Source organism: Leopardus geoffroyi, chromosome C3 (genome assembly GCF_018350155.1).
Source record: "Leopardus geoffroyi isolate Oge1 chromosome C3, O.geoffroyi_Oge1_pat1.0, whole genome shotgun sequence".
Classification (NCBI taxonomy): domain Eukaryota; kingdom Metazoa; phylum Chordata; class Mammalia; order Carnivora; family Felidae; genus Leopardus; species Leopardus geoffroyi.
In genome coordinates, this window is record NC_059338.1 from 108,382,358 (window position 1) to 108,408,409 (window position 26,052).

The 26,052-nt window shown below is 35.3% G+C and overlaps 1 protein-coding gene across 12 annotated transcripts in view; it reads right to left on the reverse strand.

Annotated features, from left to right (window-relative positions):
* VPS13B (vacuolar protein sorting 13 homolog B) overlaps positions 1 to 26,052 on the reverse strand; it is an 811,203-nt gene that overhangs the window by 397,849 nt on the left and 387,302 nt on the right. For all 12 annotated transcript variants that reach the window (XR_006706367.1, XM_045454090.1, XM_045454093.1 and 9 more), the window contains 2 exons: positions 15,984 to 16,111; positions 8,601 to 8,835 (listed from right to left, as the gene is read on the reverse strand). Coding sequence is in view for 11 of the 12 variants with exons in the window: in XM_045454090.1 (XP_045310046.1) it covers positions 8,601 to 8,835; positions 15,984 to 16,111 (363 nt within the window). In the remaining variant the exon portion in view is untranslated. The remainder of the gene's footprint in view (positions 1 to 8,600; positions 8,836 to 15,983; positions 16,112 to 26,052) is intronic.

Below are 26,052 nucleotides of genomic sequence, written 5' to 3' on the forward strand. Positions count from 1 at the left end.
CTAGTTTTGAATAAGCAGAATTAATCTGAATACCAGATTAAGACCAGAAGAATCACAGTACATTAGAGAACAAAGATCTGCTCTTAAAGGATTTGCCCACAAACTCATTTGCCCTATGATCCAGCACAAAAACAAGAAAAAGCCCCTAGACCATAACACAGGGAGACCCATTTACTAATTTTAAAGAGAGACAGGAATCTGTAATTTTAAATTAAATAATTTAAAAATGTAAAAAAGCAGTCTGCTGTGGACGGATGTGCTGTCAACAGCCATTTTTGCAATCTCATCCTACCTTTTGGTGAAGGAGCCAACAAGCACCATTTTAGGTAGACCCCTTCTAGGCTTCTGGCACCAGTGGGTAGGTGTGGTCTGCCCACCACTCACCTTGAACAGGCTGGGTGAGCCTCCTGCCCCTCCCCACTTCCATGTAGCACCCAAGGTGTAAAAAAAAAGCCAGATAAGTATCCCAAATCATGCCCAATCCACCAAGAATGCAAGCCACAACCAGAACAGGCAAGCAGCTGGAAGCCCACTCTCCCCATGCAGTAGCCAAGATACATAAGCCAGGTGAGTACCTAGAGCCCCACCTTGCACACAATACCAACTGAAGCCCTATCAAAGCCAGGGGACAAACAGCCCACAGGATGTCTACATCTGTGGGGATGCCCATAGAATGACTAGCTCTGGTAGCCACAGGACACACAAAACACCTGGGCCACACAAAACACCTCCTACACAAGACTATTCCTTCAAGGTTGAGGGAGATAGCCATTTCATCTAATACATACAAACACAGAGAAACAAGCAAAATGAGTAGACAGAAGAATATATTCCAAAGAACAAGGCAAATCCACAGGAAAAGACCTTAATGAAATGGAGAGAGGCAACCTACGAGATAAAGGGTTCAAAGTAATGGTCATAAAGATGCTCACCTACCTAAGCAATGGAGAAGCACCAAGAATTTCCTTCCACAAAGAGACAGAAAATAAGAAAACACGAAATATTAAAACTAAACTTACAAGTATACTAGAGGGATTTAACAGCAGAATGGATGAAACAGAAGCACCATCAATGAATGAAAAACAAAGGAATGGAAAACAAAAAGCATAAAAATTAAAAAAGAATTAAAAGAAGTAAGGATACTTTAAGGGACCTCTGGGAGAATATCAAAAGGAATAACATTCTCATTATCCGAGTCCCAGAAGGAGAAAAGAGAGAAAAGTCAAGAAAAATTTATTTGAAGAAATAATGGCTAAAAACATCCATAATCTGGGGGAAGCAAACAGACATCTATGTCCAGGACGATCAGAGAGGCCCAAATAAGATGAACCCAAAGAGAAACACACCAAGACACAGTCTCATTAAAATGATAAAAGGTAAACAGAGTAATAAGAGAACAGCAACATATTACATACAGGGAAAACCCCCTAAGGCAATTAGCAGATATTTCAGCAAAAACTTTATAGATCAAAAAAGAGTGGCATGATATATTCAAAAGGCTAAAAGGAAAAAAAAATGGCCGACCAAGAATTCTGTACCCAGACATTATCATTCAGAAAGATTGAGAATTTTCCAGTTAAGCAAAAGGTAAAGGAGTTCATCTACTTAAAACAGGCTACAAGAAATGTTCAAAAGAATAAACTAAAAATACAATGTACTATTTAATAAGAAAACATACAAAAGTAAAAATCACACTGGAAAAGGTAAATAATAAAAGTAGTAGACATATTACTTATAAACCAAGTATGAAGAGTATAAAAGTTGTAAAAATTAAAAAAATAATAATTAGTTCAGGGATACATAAAAAGATGTAAAATGAATCATCAAAAATATGAAACATAAGGGGCACGTAGGTGGCTCAGTTGGTTAAGTGTCCAACTTTTGATTTTGGCTCAGCTCACAGTTTGATCTCACAGTTCATGGGCCCAAGCCCCTCGTCAGGCTCTGTGCTGACAGCAAGGATTTCTCTCTCTCTCTCTCTCTCTCTCTCTGCCCCTCCCTCTACTGCACTGTCTCTCTCTCTCTCAAAATAAACATTTTAAAAAATTATGTCTTTAAAAATATGAGATATAAGGTGGGGGAAAGTAAAAATATAAAGCTTTGAAATGTATTAAAAATTAAGTTACTGTGAACTTCAAAATGACTGTTATATACATAAGATGATATGTGTAAACCTCACAGTAACCACAAAGAAAAAACTTCTAGTAAATGCACAAAAGAAAAAAAAATCTAAATACAACATTAAAGGAAACAATCAAAGCATAAGAGAGAAAAAGAAGAAAAGGAACAGAGAAGAACTGCAAAAAACAGCTGGGAAACAATAAACAAAATGACAATAAATATATACCAATGGATAATTACTTTAAATGCAAATAGACTAAACTCCCCATCAAAAGACACAGAGTGACTGAATGAATGAATTAAAAAAAACAAAACCTATATATCAGTTGCCTACAAGAGACTCACTTCAAATCTAAAGACACACACAGACTCAAAGAGGATGGAAAAGGATATTCCATGCAAATGGCAATGAAAAGAAAGTTGGGGTAGCAATACTTATGTCAAACAAAATAGACTCTTTTTTTCTTTTCAAATTTTATTTAAATTCCAATTGGTTAACATACAATGCAGTACTGGTTTTAGGAGTAGAATTAGCTAAAGCAATCCTGAAAAAAGCAAAGCAAAGCTGAAGGCATCATGATTCTGGACTTCAAAATAAAGGAGAGCATTAAAATAAAGGAGAGCATTATACAATGATGAAAGGATCAATCCAACAATAGGATATAACATTTTTAAACATTTATGCACCCAATAGAAGCACCTAAATACATAAAGCAAATATTAACAGAAGTAAAGGCAAAAATAGATGGCAGGATAAGAATAGTAGGAGACTTTAATACTCCACTTGTATCAATGAGGAGATAACTCAGGACAGAAAATTAATAAGGAAACATTGGCCTTAAAAGACACATTAGATCAGATGGACTAAAGAGATACATACAGATCATTCTATCCAAAAGCAGAAGCATCACTTCTTTTCAAGGACACATGGAACATTGTCCAGGACAGATTACATGCTAGGCTACAACACAAGTCTCAATAAATTCAAGAAGAATGAAATCACATCAATTATCTTTTCCAACCACAAAGGTATGAAACTAGAAATCATTTATAAGAAAAAAATCTGGGTAAAACAAACATATGGGGATTACAGAACATGGTATTACACAATGGATGTTCAAATCTCATGAAATAATCTCCTTCCCTCAAGGTAGGTTTGGCCAATGAGAATAACCATGTGGTAAAAAACAAAAAAACAAAAAACTGTTTTTACTTTAGGTTTCAGGGCTGATTATATTGTCACACTATTTTCTCCCAGGGAGTAAGAAAAATAGACTTTAGAAGTTTCTATTTGATTCTTGCCCTCTCCATCTGGTGTGTGATTTTTTTAAATATTCAAAACAAACTAAGATGCTATCTAACTCAGTTCTAGGAATAAAGTATCAGAATATAACACCTTCTGCTTTAAAGATGGAGAATTCTGTAGTTCCTTAAGTCATTCATAATGTATTTGAAAAACAAGGTGAGAAGAAAGTAATTTATCATACAAGAGGAGAAAAAGAAGCTGGCAGAAGTGCTATAACAGGGATTTTAAAGAGTATTCAAAAGATAAAGAATAGTAGGGCAGTATATATCAGTCCTTTCATAAAATCCATTAGATAAAAGGGGGATATGATATTGTCACATCTTTAAATCACTGAGGGACTGTATTTCCAGTAACCTGGTAGATTTAGTGCCCTGAATGACATTTGTGCTAAAAACAAAAAGGATGAATATATTTATAAAAGGTTTATACATCACACTATGAATAAAATTTATATGAACTGGTTTACACATACAGAGACATGCACTCCATATCTTCTTTTTTTTTAATTTTTTTAAATGTTTTTTTTTTTTTTTTTTTGACGGGGTTGGGGGGAATGAGCGGGGAGGGGCAGAGAGATAGGGACAGACAGAATCTGAAGCAGGCTCCAGGCTCTGAGCTGTCAGCACAGAGCCTGATGCAGGGCTCGAACTCACAAACTGCAAGATCATGTCCTGAGCTGAAGTCGGATGCTCAACCGAATGAGCGTCACAAAGACCCAGGCGCCCCTGCACTCCATATCTTCTTAAATTCATTAGTGAGTTTCCCCAAAAAAGTAAGGCTTTATTAAGGCCAGGGACTGAGAAAACTCAGGAACTCAGAGGTAAGCAAAACAAATTGGTTGAGGCATTTCAAACCTGGTGAAATGGAACATCCTTGTTGACACTTGCATTGTAGAACCTAATAGAACATAAGATTTTAATGCATATGGCTACAATATTAATGTTAGAATAAACTAGAAATAAAACTGCCCTGTTTTTACCCTCTGTACATGATCAGAAAGCTGAACCTTGAACAGAGTGGAAAAAAAATACATATAACCACAAACCAAGCCTCATAAAAGATTGTAACTTGAATTTTTATTATCTACATGGTATAAAAGCCTCTAGTTTCAAGTGGTTGTAAACTGGTAATGCTCCCAATACATCAGAAATAAATTTGAACTACAAAGGAAGAATCTTTGAGCTCATCTTCAAAAAAATTTCTAGACAAATATTTCCAGGAAAAATAAGTAGACTCTCCCCCACAAAAAGGAGCAACAAAGAAACACACAAAAAAACCCACAAAGAACAACACTAGGCATACAGGCAAGAATCAGCAGGACTCAGACAATAAAATAAATGATTCATGTATCAAGAAATATAACAAAGCCTTGGAAATTATGAATAAAATGCAAGGATTTTAAAAAAAAATCAATGAAAATGAAAATATCATAAGCAAATTTTAAAATTTAATAAAGTATTACAAAGTTGAAAAACAGGAAAAATAATTTATGTTTTAGACATCCTGATACCATGTACCTCTGAAGTAACAGAGACCGGCAAGGGACTAGAGAAGATCTCCTGGGTTTTGGTAAAATTTTTGATCTTGATTGAGAAGCTAGTAACATGGGCAGATTTATTTTATGAAATGTATCAAGTTGTATACTAATAGTTGATGTATTTCATTTCTGTATAATATATTAGAATTCTATAAAGTTTTACCCCCCAAAAACAGCACATTAGATACAGATGAAAATAAAATTAATAAACTGTAATATCAAAGAAATTACTCAGACTACAGGCCAGAAAGTCAAAGGGAAAAATATTAAAAGAGACAAGAACAATACAGTAAAAAAAAAATGTCTAACATATATGTAGAAAGAATGAGACAGAGGCAATATATGAAGAGAAAATGCCAGAAAACTTGAAAAGCTCACAAAGACACCAATACTAACACTTAAAAGAACAAAGATTTAAAAGCCAAAAAAAAAAAAAAAAAAGATCCTTAAAGCTGCCCAAAAGACACTAAAAAAACCACAAACTGATGGTGAATTTCTCAGAAAGGCAATGAAAAACAAAAGTAAGCACTAAAGGATCTTTAATGGCCAAAACAAAACTATCAGTAAGAAACCATATATACACACACACACACACACACACACACACACACACACATATACATACATACACACACACACACACATATATATATATAAAACTGTATATATATACAACAAAAAAATTCTTTCCAAAAAGAAGGCAAAATACAGTTTCAAACAAAAAAAAATTGTTTGCTAACAGCACATCATTAAAAAAAAAGGCAGAAGGAAAATTATCTGAGGTAGAAGAAAGGAATGATCTGTGACAACAAATGTCTAGTAAGGCATTGGTATAGGAGTTAGCATAGGTGGCCCATGACCAAATGTGACTGATTATCAGGTTTTGTGAATAAAGTTTTACTGGAGTGTCAATTCATTGACATGCTATTTATGGCTGCCTCTGTACTACAAAGCAAAGCTGAGTAGTTGTTACAAAAACCAGATAGTTGATGACACTGAGAATATTTACTATCTGGCCATTTATTGAATAAATTTTCCAAACCCTGCACTAATTGTATACATGTAATATATATGCAATTATTTTTTAAATGATTTAAATTTACAAAATTCACAAAAATAAGAGATAAATTAAAATATATAACAGTAATAGCCAGTCAATCTGGAGAGAATCGCTGAATTAAAGTACTTAAAGACCTGTGTGTTGTTCAGGAGGAGAGTAAATACCATAAATTATTGTATGATTTACTAAATTAAAAATGCATCTTAGTATTTCCAGAACCAAATTTTACTTTGTGTAAAGAGTGTTAATTTCTAAGATTGAAAAAAAAAATAGCAAGGGAATAATGTCTAATACAGCAGGAAAAAATAGAATTAAGAATATAAAAGAAATGAAATAATCAAGATAGTAAAAAAGATAATTCATAGAATGAGAGAAGACATTTGTAAATTATATCTAATGAGAATCTAATATCCAGAATATATAAAGAACTGCTCAATTAAAAGGAAAGATAAATAACCCAACTAAAAAGTGGGACAAGTATTTGAAAACAATAAGAAAATAAAAAACAGCTTCTACAAATGGCCAACAAGCACATGAAAAGATGCTCAATATCACTAGTCATTTGGGAACTGCAAATGACAACCAAAATGAGATCCACCACATACCCACTGGGATGGTTAACACCAAAAAGACAATTACAACTTGAATAAATTAGAACCTTCATAAGTTGATGTGTAATTGCAAAATGGCAGAAACACTTTGGAGGACAGACTGTTAATTCCTCAAAACCTTAACCATAGAGCTACCATACGACCCAACAATTCTACTACTAGGTACATAGCTAACAGAAATTAAAATATGTCCATATGAAAAGATGTGCAAAAATTATCACAGCAGTATTGTTCATAATAGCCAAAAGATGTAAACACAAATGTCTACCAGCTATGAGTGGATAAAGAAAACACGGTATATCCATAAAATGGATTACTTTCAGCCATAAAAATGAAGACTGATAAATAAGTCAACCTCAAAAGCATTATGGTGACTTCCCATGAGAAGCCAGTCACAAAAGACCACATATTGTGTGACTCCATTCTTATTAAACACCTAGAACAGGGAAATTCATAGAGACAGGAAGGTCAGCATTTGCCAGGGTTTTGGATGAAGGGAGAAAGAGTAACTGTTAATGGTATATTGATTATTTTTTGAGTGATAAAACTTTTTTTTGAGTGATAAAACTTCTAAATTTGATGGTGGTGATGATGGTATAAACTGTAAATATACTAAAAGTCATCTAATTGTATGCATAAAACTGTATGTAAATAATGTCTAAAAAAGCTGTTAAATGGAATAATATTATGAGTTTTAATTTTTTAAAATTAAGGGACAAACTATTTGAATCTTCCATAAATGATTCCAGAGTTAAAATAAAACAAAAACCCAAAAAACAAAAACAAAACCACAACAACAACAAAAAACAACAACAAAAAAGGGAAGCACTCCCCAGCTCATTTTCTGAGGCTAGCACGTCCTTGATATGATACACAATAGCTGTTGTGATAATAAAGAACTCCTTACAACCAGAAGCAAATATCAAAGAATGGATATATCCAATATGCTAGAAAAAGAATCCTTGCATCAAGAACAAAATCACACAGGTAAGAGATCTAAAGAAGTTCCATCTAACTGTTAGAATTCTATGATTTTATGATAATGGTATTCATTTTATTAAGTACCAACATTCATTTCTGGCAGTAAAATCATTCCTACTTCTGATAAACCTAAGAAAACTACATTTCAATGGAAACGCCAAAACAGAGAAAAGGAAAGAGAAATCAACATCAAGTCAAAGTCAAAAACTGCACAGAATATATCTGCTTTTCAATAATAGTATGTGTAGTGATCTCAATGATATCAGCATTCATATACTTACATGCTAATAATATGAACAAGGTGTGGAACCGTTTACCATTGTAAAACATTTGAACCCTGTTATTAAAATATAGATTCACACTATTTACTTTGTGACTCAAAACTTTTCCAGGTTCACAGATTGTTTGAGATGAGTATGTCAAAGTTCAAAAGGGTATGAATTTGCAACTGAAAATTCTGCAGTATCACAAATGAAGTATTTACTGAAGAGTCATGTCTCCAATCATCACAATATTATCTACTGTATTTTAACAAATGAGAAGTCTAGAAATATATTATGTTTGATGTAAATAATATATTCATTTGATTATATATGATATCTATTAATAAATCAAGTAGCTTAAATTAAGATCTACTTATCATTCTTAATTCAGCTTAATGCCAACTTCCAAAACCAACTGTCATCTTGATTTGTCTATGCTTCACATTTTAGTGATTATTCTGTGTTTCATATGATATTTTGTAGTCTATCTATACATACAGGAATTTTATTAAAATGTGTGGATGTCAATAAACAGCATCACTTAGTTCATTTACTTTGTGCACCCTTCTTTTTAAATCCACTTTGCAGATCACTGAATCTATTTTCATGTGGATCTTTCAATGAGAAGACTCATTTACATAAGCACTGGCATATTAAAAAACAATAAAACTAAAAATATTATTATCAAATATAACCATAGGAAGAATATTTTTTAATGTACCTTCTTCAAGGATGGGTCGTGGAATGACAAATGGAATCTCCTGCAGAGGTTCCATATACTTGTGGCCAGCACTAATAATCTTTATTTGAGGCATACAGAGGACAAGCATTCCAGGCATGCTGGTTTGTCCATGGTACCAACTTCTTACTGTTCCAGGAATGTCACCAGATACAATTGTACTTGGGGAAGGCAGGCTATCATTTGGAATGAATACACAACAAGACTGTACTTCAAGCTAGGGGAAGGAAAAAAAAAAAAGCAAAATTAAAATATTGGGAACAGACTAAATAAGGAAGTTAATATACCATCAAATATTTAATATCTTTATCAGAATAAACAGGCAAGCCAAAAAAAAAAAAAAAAAAAGAAGAAGAAATGTGCCATACTTACCTCTTTATGAGTTACTTTTACTGAAGAACACAATTAACACTTAAAAGGACATTGTTTCTTGCTATGAATTTGATCAAAAAGGCACAGTGAAATGAGATGAAAACATATCTGCCTTTCCACAGTTATTTCCAAGTAACACGACTGAATCAGAAAATGTGCTGGCAAAAAAAGGTGAGAAAATCCTCCTTCTTTTGCAGTTCATTAGATTAACACCAACTAAGGCCTTAGAACCAACTAGTATTGTATTGTAGTCACTTAAAACACACACACACACACACACACACACACACACACACACACACACGCAGCTATTACCATGTGAATTTGGCCTTTTGTTTTTACTTTACAAACTAAAATATAAGGAAAGATGTTTCCAATGTTCAGATGATATCTCTAGACAAATATTAAAATATAACAAGTCTGTATCATGTATTTTCTTTTTTTATTTACACGTATCCCAAGATTCAAGTGTGTGTGTGTATCACATTTTATATATATGGATACATGGTAATGAAGAAAATTCAGAAGACTTAAAACTGAGAGCGTTATTCCCTGCTTTTATCATACATCAAATTATTATTTAAATTTTGATTTCATGTGAAACTTTTATGCTTTCTTACCCCCAGTGTAGTTTACTTAGGTTGCCTGGCACCTTAGAGAGGTGAAATAATACTAAGCGATCTCAAATCAAAAGTTAAATTCATCATGAGTTCTTAATTCAAAAGCAATATAAGCTCAAGTCTATTAGTCTTAGTTGGTTCTTAGAAAGTAATATTTTGTACCTGGTTCACAAACTGCTCAAACAGCCTAGCATACTTAAATTATTCTCAAGGAAATACAAAATGTCATCTGTTAATTTTCTACAAAATATTTGGCATACAAAGGCATTATCTGAAGATGTAACAAAATTAAAATTTGTTTGTTTGATAAATACTTGGATATTCTAGCAAATTAAGAGACTATATTTTATAAAAGACAACTAAGAATACATTAATATATGTTCACTTGAGGTTAATATAGCCCTTAGTGACAGCATGATATGTAACAGGTCTGCAATTCCTTGATATGATAAATAATCTGCCAGGCTTATAAATAAGCAAACTTACTCATTTTTGCTTCAACATTTCTGTGCATGGAACAAACTGAATTCAGTGAAGAAAAATGTAAGTAAAATTTTATAAAAATAAATATAAGGTTCATGAGGTCTGACCTCATCTAGAATTTTATCTTGCAACCTAATTTAAGTGTTTATATGTTAAGTAGCTCATTGATTGAAGATTACAACATTTTTTATCCTAAAACATACATTGTTTCAGCTGTATTACATTTATATTTTTAAATATTTAACACAATTGCTGAAGTTCAAGTGCACAAAGTATTATGGCATACTGAGAACATATTCTCAGTATAACATTCTCATTATTCAATTATTTATGCTTATAGTGTCAAACTAAAAAGAGTCAGTTTTTAACACTTCATATAGGTATTGACGCTATGTTAAAAAATGTTTTCAACAATGTGAGGTAATTAGTTTAATATGCCACAGTATACAAATATAAACATATATATCTTGTGAAATAAATTTAAGTTGTGCCGAAACTTCCAATTAACAATATATTCCAAAATTCCACTAATTCAGAAATAAATTATTTCATCAAATTTAACAACATGAGCAATAAATATTCAAAAATAGATTATTCTGAGATACATAACAACTCTAAAAAATAAACTTTCTAAAATGTGATATGTATTCTGGAGATTTCTATAATGATAAGAACCAAAACACATACATAATCCAAAATCCTCAAACTTATTATAATGTTACATCTCTAATATATACTACAACTATCACATAAATCTTTTTACACTTTTAAAATAACTGTTAAACTGTACGTCTAAAATTGTGGTTTTAATGTAAAATGTTGAGTGATTTATGTAAGGGAATATAAATCTGCAGCAGTAAATTTTGCATTAATGTAAGGATCTGACAATCCAAGGGAAAGAAAATGAAGTAATCTGCCAGTAAGAAGTCCTCAAACCGGGGGTCAGATCATGTTCATGGAAACCATCTGGTTGGGACCCTCTGAGCCACACCAAACACAAATGATCTTTTAAAAAAAATATCCTATTCATTAATGCATCACAGCTGCACTGAGTGTTACTTCATTTTTCCATGGCAACATCCTTTCTGTTTCAAGGATCTTATTTCAGTTTTGGTAGCAACGTGTTCTTTCGCCAATATTGAACACATTCATGTGTTAAAGTGAAGGGATTATTACAAATTCTTGAAGTCGAACCACCTCTATTTTGATTCCTATTAGGTCAAAGGCTACAAATCTTAAGTATGATACACTGAGAATAAACCAATAAAGCAGAAATTATTTGGTATTTATTTTAATCAATGAAACGACTATCATGAATTTTTTGGAAGTTCCAAGTTTATATGCCATTTGAAAAGATATATGCCTTTGTGTACCCCCAACCCATCTCCCATATGTAAAGTTTGGTAAACTTAGATTTTTCTAATTTGTACACTCTTTAACTGTGCTCACAACTCAGTTTAAAAAAAAAAAAGAGAGACTGAGATAGGTTTCACTTATACATTAATCTAAACATTTTAATTAGCCCACTGTCTATTATACAGAACATTTTGTAAGTAAATGCTTTAAGTGACTCCTGGGTGGCTCAGTTGGTTAAATGTCTGACTTCGACTCAGGTCACGATCTCGTGGGTAGTGAGTTCGGCCCTGTGTGGGGCTCTGTGCTGACAGCTGGAGCCTGAAGCCTGCTTCAGATTCTGTCTCCCTCTTTCTCTGCCCCTCCCTTGCTTGTGCTCTGTCTCTCTCTCTCTCTCTCAAAAATAAATAAAAACATTAAAAAAATTTTTTTAAGTAAATGCTTAAAATTGTTATACCATATTTTCTATACAGTTAAATTTTTTTTTAAGTTTATTTATTTTTGAGAGACAGACAAGAGAGTGAGCAGGGGAGAGGCAGAGAGAAAGGGGGAGAGAGAATCTCAAGCAGGATCCCCACTGTCAGCATGCAGCCTGATGAGGGGTTCGAACTCACAAACAGAGATCATGACCTGAGCTGAAACCAAGAGTCGGACGCTTAACTGACTGAGCCACCCAAGCACCCCAATTTTCTATACTTTTAAGTAACATTCCTACTTCCTCTTCCCCACTAACATGAATTCTTTCCTTTGAAACTTTAATTTTTTAAATGTTTATTTAGTTTTGAGAGAGAGACAGAGTGAGAGCAGGGGAGGGGCAGACACAGAATCTGAAGCAAACTTCAGGCTCTGAGCTGTCAGCAGAGAGCCTGAATGTGGGGCTCGAACTCCCAGACCATGAGATCATGACATAAGCTGAAGTCAATGCTTCACCGACTGAGCCACCTAGGTGCCCCAATATTTAAAACGTCAGTGATAATTATATTTTGCAAAATTTCTGAAGAATGAAATGTTCTCTGTATGAATTGTATTATTCAGAAAATAGTTTCAAATAAAAACATACATGAAGAAACATTTCAGGTTATATTTTCATTCACTTTTTCTTTAATTCATGCATTCTTTAATATCGACCACGAACTGAACTGCAAGTCAGGAATAAAGAGACAAAAGACATAAACACAGCACCCAAAAACTTGAAACAAGAGGGTTTTAAACTACTAATAGTCTTACAGAATTTTCAGTAGAACATAGGGTCTGTAATGTCAGATAATCAGCCTATTGTGTTTATAGTCTCAGTACATAGTAGCATGTCTAGCATGTACTAGGCACTAAATAATTAATAAGTGAACACAATTATTTTTATTAGTATCAGTATCTGATGTTAATTAAAATAACTGCTTAATACCTGTTGTTCATCATTTCATTCTAAAGAGACAACTTAGTAATTAATAAAATTGATATGTCAGCCAAATGGGTTCAACTCTAACCGTGGAACTTTTAACAAATTAATCTTTCCGTGACTTCAGTTTACTCATCTGTAATTGTGGGGAGGTGGGAGTCAGCTCTGATATAAAGATACAATGCATTAACTCTCACCAAAAGGTTTGCTAAATAAAGTCAATGAACATACACTGAATTATCTCCTATATGTCAGATCCATATATTAGCTCTCATGGATTCATAAGAGATGTTCACAGTCTTTTTCTTTAAAAACACTGTTGCTTATAAGTATTTATGTATATAGAGGCCACCAATATAAGCAGTATTCCATTTGCACTATAACAAATATATTATTAACTACTGCCCAAATCACCATATTCCTATTTGTTAACTCTCAATACACTATGAAAATATTTGGGGTACCTTCATTTATAGTAGAAATCTTAATGTTCCCAATATAAGGCATTAAGTTAAAAACCTCAATAGTGAACCTTGGTTGTCTTCTTTTCCAGATTAATACAAATCTACATTTCCCCATATTTACCAAGGGACAATATGAAAAAATGCCTACATTTGAATTACAAACTTCGTCCTTCTAACAAACTACCGTGCAATTGCTGTCACCTTCTCAGTGCCTATAATGAAAGATAGATTCTTTGCAAAATTTTAAGCATAAATGAAAATAATTACTTTCACAAGTAAGGTGGCTGGCATTTGGTCTGTCTAGCCTCAAATGCCTACCCTTGTCTGATCATGGAGATAGGCCAGGAAGTGCACTGGATATGAGGACAACATCTGTATCATGCAGTATTATTACTGCATCACTGATCGTATTCAGTATGTCATTTCCTGGAAAGAGAATTCAATTGGTCTAGCTTAACTACCTTATGGGACTTGAGACACTTTGACACATCGAAATCAAGGAATGTGGTATGGAAAATAAAGAGTCCACTATATTACACAGGCCACTTAGAAAGCTTCAGAAACTATAAAAAACATCTAGAAAATGCCATATAACAGAAACGTGATCTTCAATGTAAAAGACAAGACTGAGTTTGGCAAAAAACAAGAAAATGTACTCCTTTATTAGTGAATTCCAGGCCAGAGTATTTCTATTTTGTCAACTGCATGCCATTGCCAATTATGTGCTCTGGAATGAAAATGTAGCTTTTTGCAGTATAATAGATAGGATCTTTACTGATCAACTGATAAAGAAAAATTGTGAAGAACTGAGTTTGTGCTAATCTTTTCTGAAAAAGGCCCCCGAACTAAGTTCCCATTTTAAAAAATGGTTCAAGACTACATATAGTACTATAACATAATCCATTAAGATGAAATGTGGAAGTTACTTTTCCCACTGAAAAACAAATAGGTTATAGAAAATATTGTTTACATCTTAATGCAATATAAGTCTATTACAAGAAAGAAGAACATGGGCTTAGCAAATATCAACTTTGGCTCCAAAATCAATTTTCCAGAAATCCTGATTCCGAACACATTTGCTTGCTCAAACTTCCATTAAGAGAATAATCCTTTGATGGCTTCAAGTTATGATGTTCTATTTTATCTGATGACAACTTCAGAGTTTTCTGGTTTATATTTTGGTTCATAAAACATCTTGGAAAACGGACACTACTATTTTAAAAACTCAGAATTTTAGGGCCTAGATTTTAATCATTTAATCAGAATCAAGTTTTACCTTTAAACTTTTCCAGAACACATTAACATCTGGAAATGTCTAAATATACAGCATGTATAATACAGTGCCGAGACTAGAAATGAAGCAAGCAAGTGCCTGGGTCATATTCAAAATAACATATACAAAGATATAATCATTAGAACTCCTGTAATTATATGTTAATTTACACTCAATAAGCTTAGTCAAATGAGGAACATGAGTCTAAACCACAGACATAAAAATGGTTAACGTGGCAAATTTTATGTTATCTTACCACAAAAATTTTTTAAAAGAAAAAAGTGAGGAAAATCAGTATCTCTACTTATAACTAATCCATAATGATAGCTAAGATTTAGTTTATTGCTGGTGATAAAGCTAATGAGGCAATGTATCATAAAACAAGCAAAATAACCAGAATTTCACAAGAATGTCAGAATTGGAAATAACCTTAAACATTATTTAATTTAACCATTTCATATTGCAGATAAGCAAAGTAGAGTCCATAGTTAAGATACAGAATTTGATACTGCTAACGCCTGGCTCCTTGAAATTCTATACACCCTTTCCTTTCATGAACTATCTGGCTTTTCCTCCTACATTTCTGATCTCTCTACTACAATTTCCTTCAAGGACACTTTCTCTTCCACTGTCTGCTTTAGAAATGGCATCCCCTTGGCCCACTGCTCTTTCAACTTCACATATTTTTTGGATGACCAATTCTCCTGGTTTTATCCATCTATCGATGATTTCCAAAATATATCTCTAGTGTGAAATCTCTTCCTGAAGCTCCAGATATGAATATCCTACAGTCCGATAGAAGCCCAGAGATCTCACAGGTGTTTCAAATGTTTGTATAAACTCTCTATTTGCCCCTGATTCTGCATAGCTGCTTCTTTTACCATTTCATGGCATCATTATGCACCCAAATGCCAAAACTGGAATGTGAAACACCACTTAGACAGCCTCCTTCTTCTCAGTCCCTCAAAGTCCCCTCAGGATTAGTCACTAAGCCACGCTGACTTTATCTTAGGTCCCTCAGGACCACTGGCCAAAGTGGCCTATTGTCTAGTGTTTTCTGATTTGTATACTGAACATTTAGAATCTTTTAAATAAGTTTAAAATAAAGAAAATGTATAATGAAATTTGTAATTTGAGAAACATCTCAACATTTGCATAATTTGAAACTTTATCAAGAATAGCATATAAGATGTATTTCATATAATTTGCTAATAATATGTAAAGTGCACCAACAGTTTTCATCTAAGTTACACAAATGAGATGATATACACAAGTGTTACAAGGGAGATTATTTTTTAACGATATTAAGTGTTACCAGTGAGATTATTTCTTTACCAATACCAAAGGTGCTAAAAGTTAAAAAGGATCATAGAAATTAAAACCATGACATTTCTTTTATTTTACCTGCAGTGTGAGACTCTTTACTGCATTCCATACTACTCCAATAAATTCTTTCATTCTTTCTTCAGGACTTCTACAGCCTTCAGATATATTCAGCATCGCTTTCACAGGAACTGACAATGGTCGAGATTCTAAGTATAAGAACAGTTAATTAATTAACACACATTTACTTTACTGTTTTAGAAAAATATACAGAAACTACTTTCAAGATTATTTATTTCTTTATTAGTTCTGAATGAGATTACAAAATAACACATCAGATCATTTTAGACTATAGAATTACTGATTTTTGCAACTATTCAAACATAAGCACAACTTATCTGTTAAAAGTCAGGAGAGTGTTGGTTACTCCTGTTGGGTTGGTGACTGGGAGGTGGCACTGTGGAACAATGTTATAATCTAATATTCTATTTAATGAATATATGGATATATACACACTTTACTAAAATTAAGTTGTAACCTAACAATTTACCCATTTCTGAGTATAAAGATACCTCAATAAAAACTTTACTTGAAAACAAAAAAGGAACAACAAAGCATTTTATTTATCCAAAATAGATAAGAAACAGGTCTTCCCATATGTGACTTCTCCTGATGACAAAACCTTATCCAAAGACTCTCTAAACTTTTTTTTAAAGTTTATTTATTTTGACAGAGAGAGAGAGACCATATGCACGCACCTGTGAGCAATCAAGGGAGGGGGACAGAGCAAGAGGGAGAGAGAATCCCAAGTGGGCTCCACTCTTCATTTGATCCCACAAACCTTAAGATCATAACCTGGCTGAAATCAAGAGTCAGACACTTAAGTGACGGAGCCAACCAGGCTCCAACTTTATTTTTTTAATATGAAATTTATTGTCAAATTGGCTTCCATACAACAGCCAGTGCTCATCCCAACAGGTGCCCTCTTCAATGCATATCACCCATTTTCCCCTCCCTCCCACCCCACCGTCAACCCTCAGTTTATTCTGTTTTTAAGAGTCTCTTATGGTTTGCCTCCTTCCCTCTCTGTAACTTTTTCCCCCCTTCACCACCCCCATGGTCTTCTGTTAAGTTTCTCAAGATCTACATAAGAGTGAAAATATATGGTATCTGTCTTGCTCTGTATGACTTATCTCACTTAGCATGACACTCTCCAATTCCATCCACATTGCTACAAAAGGCCATATGTCATCCTATCTCATTGCCAAGTAGTATTCCATTGTATATATAAACTACAACTTCTTTATCCATTCATCAGTTGATGGACATTTAGGCTCTTTCCATAATTTGGCTATTGTTGAAAGTGCTGCTATAAACATTGGGGTACAAGTGCCCCTATGAATCAGTACTCCTGTATCCCTTGGGTAAATTCCTAGCAGTGCTACTCCTGGGTCATAAGGTAGATGTATTTTTAATTTTTTGAGGAACCTCCACATTGTTTTCCAGAGTGGCTGCACCAGTTTACACTCCCACCAACAGTGCAAGAGGGTTCCCGTTTCTCCATATCCTTGCCAGCATCTATAGTCTCCTAACTTGTTCATGTTAGCCACTCTGACTGGCGTGAGATGATATCTCAGTGTGGTTTTGATTTGTATTTCCCTGATGAGGAGCGACGTTGAGCATCTTTTCATGTGCCTGTTGGCCATCTGGATGTCTTCTTTAGAGAAGTGTCTACTCATGCCTTCTGCCCATTTCTTCACTGGATTATTTGTTTTTCGGGTGTGGAGTTTGGTGAGTTCTTTATAGATTTTGGATACTAGCCCTTGGTCCAATATGTCATTTGCAAATATCTTTCCCATTCCATCGGTTGCCTTTTAGTTTTGTTAATTGTTTCCTTTGCAGTGCAGAAGCTTTTTATCTTCATGAGGTCCCAATAGTTCATTTTTGCTTTCAATTCCCCTTTCCTTTGGAGCTGTGTCAAGTAAGAAATTGCTGCAGCTGAGGTCAGAGAGGTTTTTTCCTGCTTTCTCCTCTAGGGTTATGACGGTTTCCTGTCTCACATTCAGGTCCTTCATCCATTTTGAGTTTGTTTTTGTGAATGGTGTAACAAAGTGGTATAGTTTCATCCTTCTGCAGTTCTCCCAGCACCATTTGTTGAAGAGACTGTCTTTTTTTCCATTGGATATTCTATCCTGCTTTGTCAAAGATTAGTTGGCCACACTTTTGTGGGTCCACTTCTGCAGTCTCTATTCTATTCCATTGGTCTATATGTCTGTTTTTGTGCCAATACCATGCTGTCTTGATGATTACAGCTTTGTAGTAGAGGCTAAAGTCTGGAATTGTGATGCCTCCCACTTTGGTCTTCCTCTTCAATATTACTTTGGCTTTTGGGGTCTTTGTGGTTCCATACAAATTTTGGATTGCTTGTTCTAGCTTTGAGAAGAATGCTGGTGCAATTTTGATTGGGATTGCACTGAATGTGTAGATAGCTTTGGGTAGTACTGACATTTTAACAATATTTATTTTTCCAATCCATGAGCATGGAATGTTTTTCCATTTCTTTGTATCTTTTTCAATTTCCTTCATAAGCTTTCTATAGTTTTCAGCATACAGATCTTTTACATCTTTGGTTAGGTTTATTCCCAGGTATTTTATGATTCTTGGTGCAATTGTAAATGGGATCAGTTTCTTTATTGTCTTTGTGTTGCTTCACTGTTAGTGAGTTGCTACACTATTAGTGTATAAGAATGCAACTGATTTTTGTACATTGATTTTGTACCCTGTGACTTTGCTCAATTCATGTATCAGTTCTAGAAGACTTTTGATGGGTTCTATCAGGTTTTCCATGTATAATATCATCTCATCTGCAAAAAGTGTAAGCCTGACTTCATCTTTGCCAATTTTGATGCCTTTGATTTCCTTTTGTTGTCTGATTGCTGATGCTAGCACTTCCAACACTATGTTAAACCACAGTGGTGTTCCTGATCTCAGGGGAAAAGCTCTCAGTTTTCCCCCATTGAGGATGATATTAGCTGTGGGCTTTTCATAAATGGCTTTTATGATGTTTAAGTATGTTCCTTCTATCCCAACTTTCTCAAGGATTTTTATTAAGGATAATGAATTTTGTCAAATGCTTTTTCTGCATCAATTGACAGGATCACATCGTTCTTTTCTTTTATTAATGTGATGTATCACATTGATTGATTTGCAAATATTGAACCAGCCCTGCAGCCCAGGAATGAATCCCACTTGACCATGGTGAATAATTCTTTTTATATGCTGTTGAATTCAATTTGCTAGTATCTTGTTGAGAATTTCTGCATCCATATTTATTAGGGACATTGGGGGGCGCCTGGGTGGCGCAGTCGGTTAAGCGTCCGACTTCAGCCAGGTCATGATCTCGCGGTCCGTGAGTTCGAGCCCCGCGTCGGGCTCTGGGCTGATGGCTCAGAGCCTGGAGCCTGTTTCCGATTCTGTGTCTCCCTCTCTCTCTGCCCCTCCCCCATTCATGCTCTGTCTCTCTCTGTCCCAAAAATAAATAAACGTTGAAAAAAAAATTATTAGGGACATTGGTCTGTGGTTCTCTTTTTTTGCTGGGTCTCTGTCTGGTTTGGGAGTCAAAGTAATATTGGCTTCATAGAATGAGTCTGGAAGTTTTCCTTCCCTTTTTATTTTTTGGAACAGCTTGAGAAGGATAGGTATTATTTCTGCCTTAAATGTCTGGTACAATTCCCCAGGGAAGCCACCTAGTCCTGGAATCTTATTTGTTGGGAGATTGTTGATAACTGATTCAATTTCTTCACTGGTTATGGGTCTGTTCAAATTTTCTATTTCTTCCTGTTTGAGTTTTGGAAATGTGTGGGTGCTTAGAAATTTGTCCATTTCTTCCAGGTTGTCCAGTCTGTTGGCATATAATTTTTTATAGTATTCCCTGATAATTGCTTGTATTTCTGAGGGATTGGTTGTAATAATTCCATTTTCATTCATGATTTTATCTATTTGGGTCATCTCCCTTTTCTTTTTGAGAAGCCTGGCTAGAGGTTTATCAATTTTGTTTATTTTTTTCAAAAAACCAACTCTTGGTTTCACTGATCTGCTCTACATTTTTTTAGATTCTATATTGTTTATTTCTGCTCCGATCTTTATTATTTCTCTTCTTCTGCTAGGTTTGGGGTGTCATTGCTGTTCTGCTTCTAGTTCCTTTAGGTGTGCTGTTAGGGATTTTTCTTGTTTCTTGAGATAGGCCTGGATTGCAATGTATTTTCCTCTCAGGACTGCCTTCGCTGCATCCCAAAGCGTTTGGATTGTTGTATTTTCATCTTCATTTGTTTCCATATATTTTTTAATTTCTTCTCTAATTGCCTGGTTGACCATTCATTCTTTAGTAGAGTGTTTTTTAACTTCCATGCTTTTGGAGGTTTTCCAGACTTTTTCTTGTGGTTGATATCAAGTTTCATAGCATTGTGGTCTGAAAGTGTGCATGGTATGATCAATTCTTTTATACTTATGAAGGGCTGTCTTGTGACCCAATATGTGTATCTATCTATCTTGGAGAATGTTCCATGTGCACTCAAAAAGAAAGTATATTCTGTTGCTTTGGGATGCAGGGTTCTAGATATATCTGTCAAGTCCATCTGATCCAATGTATCATTCAGGGCCCTTGTTTCTTTATTGATCCTGTGTCTAGATGATCTATCCATTGCCATAAGTGGGGTATTAAAGTCCCCTGCAATTACCACATTCTTATCAGTAAGGTTGCTCATGTTTGTGATTGTTTTATATATTTGGGGGCTCCCTTATTTGGCGCATAGACATTTATAATTGTTAGCTCTTCCTGATAGACCCTGTAATTATTATGTAATGCCCTTCTTCATCTTCTGTTACAGCCTTTAATTTAAAGTCTAGTTTGTCTGATATAAGTATGGCTACCCCAGCTTTCTTTTCATTTCCAGTAGCATGATAGATAGTTCTCCATCCCCTCACTTTCAATCTGAAGGTGTCCTCAGATCTAAAATGAGTCTTTTGTAGACAGCAAATAGATGGGTCTTGTTTTTTTATCCATTCTGATGCCCTATGTCTTTTGGTTGGAGTATTTAGACCATTTATATTCAGTGTTATTACTGAAAGATATGGGTTTAGAGTCATTGTGATATCTGTAGGTTTCATGCTTGTAGTGGTGTCTCTGGTCCTTTGTGGTCCTTGCAACATTTCACTCACAAAGTTCCCCTTAGGCTGTCTTGTAGGCTTGGTTTAGTGGTGATGAATTCCTTCGGTGTTTGTTTGGAAGACCTTTATCTTTCCTTCTATTCTGCATGACAGACTTGCTGGATAAAGGATTCTTGGCTGCATATTTTTTTTCTGTTCATCACATTGAAGATTTCCTGCCATTCCTTTCTGGCCTGCCAAGTTTCAGTAGATAGGTCTGCTACTACACTTATGTGTCTACCTTTGTATGTTATGCCCGTTTATCCCTAGCTGCTTTCAGAAATCTCTCTTTATCCTTGTATTTTGCCAGTTTCACTATACATATCCTGCAGAAGATTGATTCAAGTTACGTCTGAAGGGAGTTTGCTGTCCATTGGAGTCCTCTTGGATTTCAATGCCTGTTTCCTTCCCCAGATCAGGGAAGTTCTCAGCTATTTTGTTCAAGTACACCTTCAGCCCCTTTCTCTCTCTCTTCCTCCTCTGGAATTCCTATGATACCGATGTTCCGTTTGATTGCATCACTTAGTTCTCTAATTTTCCCCTCATACTCCTGGATTTTTTTATCTTTCTCTCAGCTTCCTCTTTTTCCATAATTTTATCTTCTAATTCACCTATTCTCTCCTCCACCTCTTCAATCTGTGTTATGGCCGCCTCCATTTTATTTTGCACCTCATTTATAGCATTTTTTAATTCCTCATGACTATTTTTTAGTCCCTTGATTTCTGTAGCAATAGATTCTCTGCTGTCCTCAATGCTTTTTTTAAGCTCAGTGATTAATTTTATGACTATTATTCTAAACTCTTGTTCTATTATATTGCTTAAATCAGTTTTGATCAATTCATTAGCTGTTACTACTTCCTGAAGTTTCATTTGAGAAGAATTCTTCCATTTTGTCATTTTGGCTAGGCCCTCTGGTAGCCCCAAACTGCAGGGCACTTCCCCTGTGTTGTCCCAAGGAACTTGGGTTGGTGGGTGGGGCCGCAGTCAGACCCGATGTCTGCCCCCAGCCCACAGCTGGGGCCACAGTCAGACTGGTGTGTACCTTATCTTTCCCTCTCCCAGGGGCAGGACTTACTGTGGAGTGGTATGGCCCTTGTCCAGGCTGCTTGCACACTGCCAGGCTTGTGGTGCTCCTTTGATAGGATCTGGCCAAGGGCGTATTAGCTGGGGTGGATCTGCAAGGTGCTCAGGGGCAGGAGGGGCAGGCTTAGCTAGCTTTGCTGTTGGTGGTCCTCTGCAGGAGGTGCCCTGCAGCACAGGGAGGGAGGCAGACCCGTTGGAGGGATGGATCCACAGCTGCACAGCGTTGGGCATTTGCACAGTGCAAGCAAGTTGGATGATGGGAACTGGTTCCCTTTGGAATTTCAGCTGGGGGATGGGAGAGGGAAATGGTGCTTACCAAAGCCTTTGTTCCCCCACTGAGCTGTGTCCTTCTAAGACTTAACAACTCTCCCTCCCAGTCTCCCTGCTCTCTGAGAGCAGAGCTGTTGACTTTTAACATTCCAGATGTTAAGTACTGCTGGCTGTCAGAACTCACGCAGTCCGGCCCCTCTGCTTTTGCAAGCCACACTTCAGGGGCTCTGCCTTGCCCAGCGGTCTGCTCTTCCACCACCCCAGCTCCCTCCCTCCAGTCCATGTAGCACGCACCGCCTCTCTGCTCTTCCTACCCTCTTCTGTGGGCCTCTTGTCTATGCTTGGCTCCGGAGAGTCCATTCTGCTAGTCTTCTGGTGGTTTTCTGGGTTATTTAGGCCGAAGTGGGTGGAATCTAAGTGATCAGTGGGATGAGGTGAGCCCAGCATCCTCCTGTGCCACCATCTTCCTTCAGTCGAATGATCCTAGTGCAAGCAGAGGGTTTTGGAGGCTACAGGACTCTGACAAGCTTAACGCAGGGTTCTTCATCTAGGTGCCTAACAGTCGAAGGTCATTTCCTGAGGTCAAATGAGAGAGGCCCTAAACCATGAAAATTTACTTCCAATGTCCAGCTGGGAGATCTGAGAGGTGTGGGCATGGGCTCCTATTGCTCCAACTTTACAAACTGATTTTGAAAGTAACCAAAAAAGTATGTGCTTGCATAAAAGGCAAATTTCTACATTAAGAAAACAAAAGGTGATATTCCACTCTGTATAGTATGTTATTAAAATTTTTGTCCATCTAAATTACAGAAATCAGAGAATTTCAACAATTTTATTTTTTTTTTTAATTTTTTTTTTCAATTTTTTTATTTTATTTTTGGGACAGAGAGAGACAGAGCATGAACGGGGGAGGGGCAGAGAGAGAGGGAGACACAGAATCAGAAACAGGCTCCAGGCTCTGAGCCATCAGCCCAGAGCCCGACGCGGGGCTCGAACTCACGGACCGCAAGATCGTGACCTGGCTGAAGTCGGACGCTTAACCGACTGCGCCACCCAGGCGCCCCAAGAATTTCAACAATTTTAAAGCAAAATTTCAGAAATTACTCTTAATAATTTTATTATAATATTATAATTATATAATATTATATAATATTAGATAATTATATATATTAGAATATATATATTCTCTATATATATTAGAATATAGATATATATTCTATATATAGAGAGAGAATATATATAGAGTATATATATATATTCTAATATATATAGAGAATATATATATATTCTCTATATATATTCTCTCTGTATATATTAGAATATATATATATATTCTTATAATATTAGAATTATATTATTTCTAAACATATCCATATATTTTTTATACATTATATATTAGTACAAACATTAATTTGTATGTACCACTTTATGTACTTAAGAAACATAAAATAAGTAAGTCAGATCTTGGTTTTTAAGACTTTGATTAAATTAAGTTTGATGGTCCTAAAATGCTCTCCAAAGTAAATGCTGCTGTATTACCACTATGTGAACTACAGTTGCTATATTTCAACTCAGTTTCCTTATCTTCCCAACTTGGCTCATTTGCATTTATACTAGATTAATAACATCTTTTTAAAAATTTTTAATATTTTTGAGAGAGAGAGACAGAGAGAGCAAGCAGGAGAGGGGTAGAGAGAGAGGGGGACACAGAATATGAAGCAGGCTCCAGGCTCTGAGTTGTCAGCATGGAGCCTGATGCAGGGCTTGAACTCACAAACCGTGAGATCATGACCTGAGCCAAAGTCGGATGCTCAACCAAATGAGCCACCCAGGCGCCCCATAGATTAATATCTTAAGGGCATGGATCATAGACCCTTTTCTCTCATATTTATAAACCCACAATCTACCACAATATGCATATTATAAATTCAAAGAATGTTTATTTAAAACAAGAGTTTGGGAGAGATCCATAGAGAGATTTGGGAACCGAGCATTCTAGGTAAATAATAATGCAAAAGTCCTGGGTTAGAGGTATACTTAGGATTTTCAAGAAATAATATGGAAGAAATCATGGCCAAAACAAAGTAAAGAGTGAGTGAAGTAGGAAATGAGTCAGAGCTATAAATAAGGACCAGTCATACAGAGCTTATATAGGCCACGGTAAGAAGGTTGGCTTTTGCTTTGGAGAAGCTGGGACATGATCATGGAGTCTAAATACAGTCATAAAATTATTGGATGGACATATTTTAAAAGAATTTCTCTGGTTACTCTGCAGAAAATCAGCTGTAAGTATTAAAACAGGGAGACAGTATGTGAAAGATGGTGGTTGCAATAGAGGTAGTAAGAAGTGATGAAATTCTGTATCCACTTAAAAAGATAAAGCCTCCAGGCTTTACTGATGGACTACACATACAGTAAGAGAGAAGAGGGAAGAATGGATGACTCCAAGGCTTTAGGTCTCAGCAGATGGAAGAATGGAGCTGCAGGAGGAGGAGAACTCAGGGGGAAAAACACCTTAGTTTTTTAGACCTATCAAGTTGCAATTTCAATCCGTTCAAATGAAGATATCAAGGTTACAAACAGCTCAACAACTATACAAAATGGAAAAGAATACCAACAGATAATTAAGAGAAAAATATACTATGGCCAAAAAACTTAATAACACCCTTGCCAAGAAACAAATAAAACTTAAGACAAAAATCAGGTATCCTCTTCCGTGGTCACATTGCATATTTACAAAATCTGTCGTTGTTGAAGGCTCTTTTGAGAATTTTTCATATACTGGGAATATGATTAAGTATGGTCTTTTTAGTAGAATTGCAACAGACAACAATTTGCAGCTATCAAAATTTAAACACGCAATATTTTTCTACAATAATCCCATTTCCAAAAACTTATGCTACAGAGATACTTTAACATTTGAGAGTGCATGCATACAAACAACTTATAAAGAATGGTCAGTGTCAGCAGTATTATTTGAAATAGTTAAAAAAGAAAAGAGGTGAGAAGGGAGCGGAAATGGAGAAGGAAAATGTTAAGCAATTTATCTGTCCATCAAAAAATACATGGTTGGGGTGCCTGGATGGCTCAGTTGGTTAAGCATCCGACTTCAGCTCAGGTCATGATCTCGCGGTCTGTGGGTCGAGCCCTGCGTCAGGCTCTGTGCTGACAGCTCAGAGCCTGGAGCCTGTTTCAGATTCTATGTCTCCCTCTTCCTCTAACCCTCCCCTGTTCATGCTCTCTCTCTCTGTCTCAAAAATAAATAAACGTTAAAAAAATTTAAAAAAAAAAAAAAAAAAAAAAATGGTTAAATTAACTTCAGAATGCCTCCAAAGAAGACTATAATCCATTCACTTAAAATGAGTAACAGTTACAGGTATGATAGAAAGCACATTTTTGATATCTTGTGAAATGAGAAAAATACATATGTGTAGTATAATCCAAATATGTTTTTACAACAATGTGTAAGTTTGAGTGTGATTTGTCTACTCCATACACAGAAAAAGTTATAGAAGAGTAAAAAAGCAAATCCATGACAGAGGTTTCCTCTGAGGAGAGCAAAATGGAATTGATGAGGGTAAGAGCGAAGGGG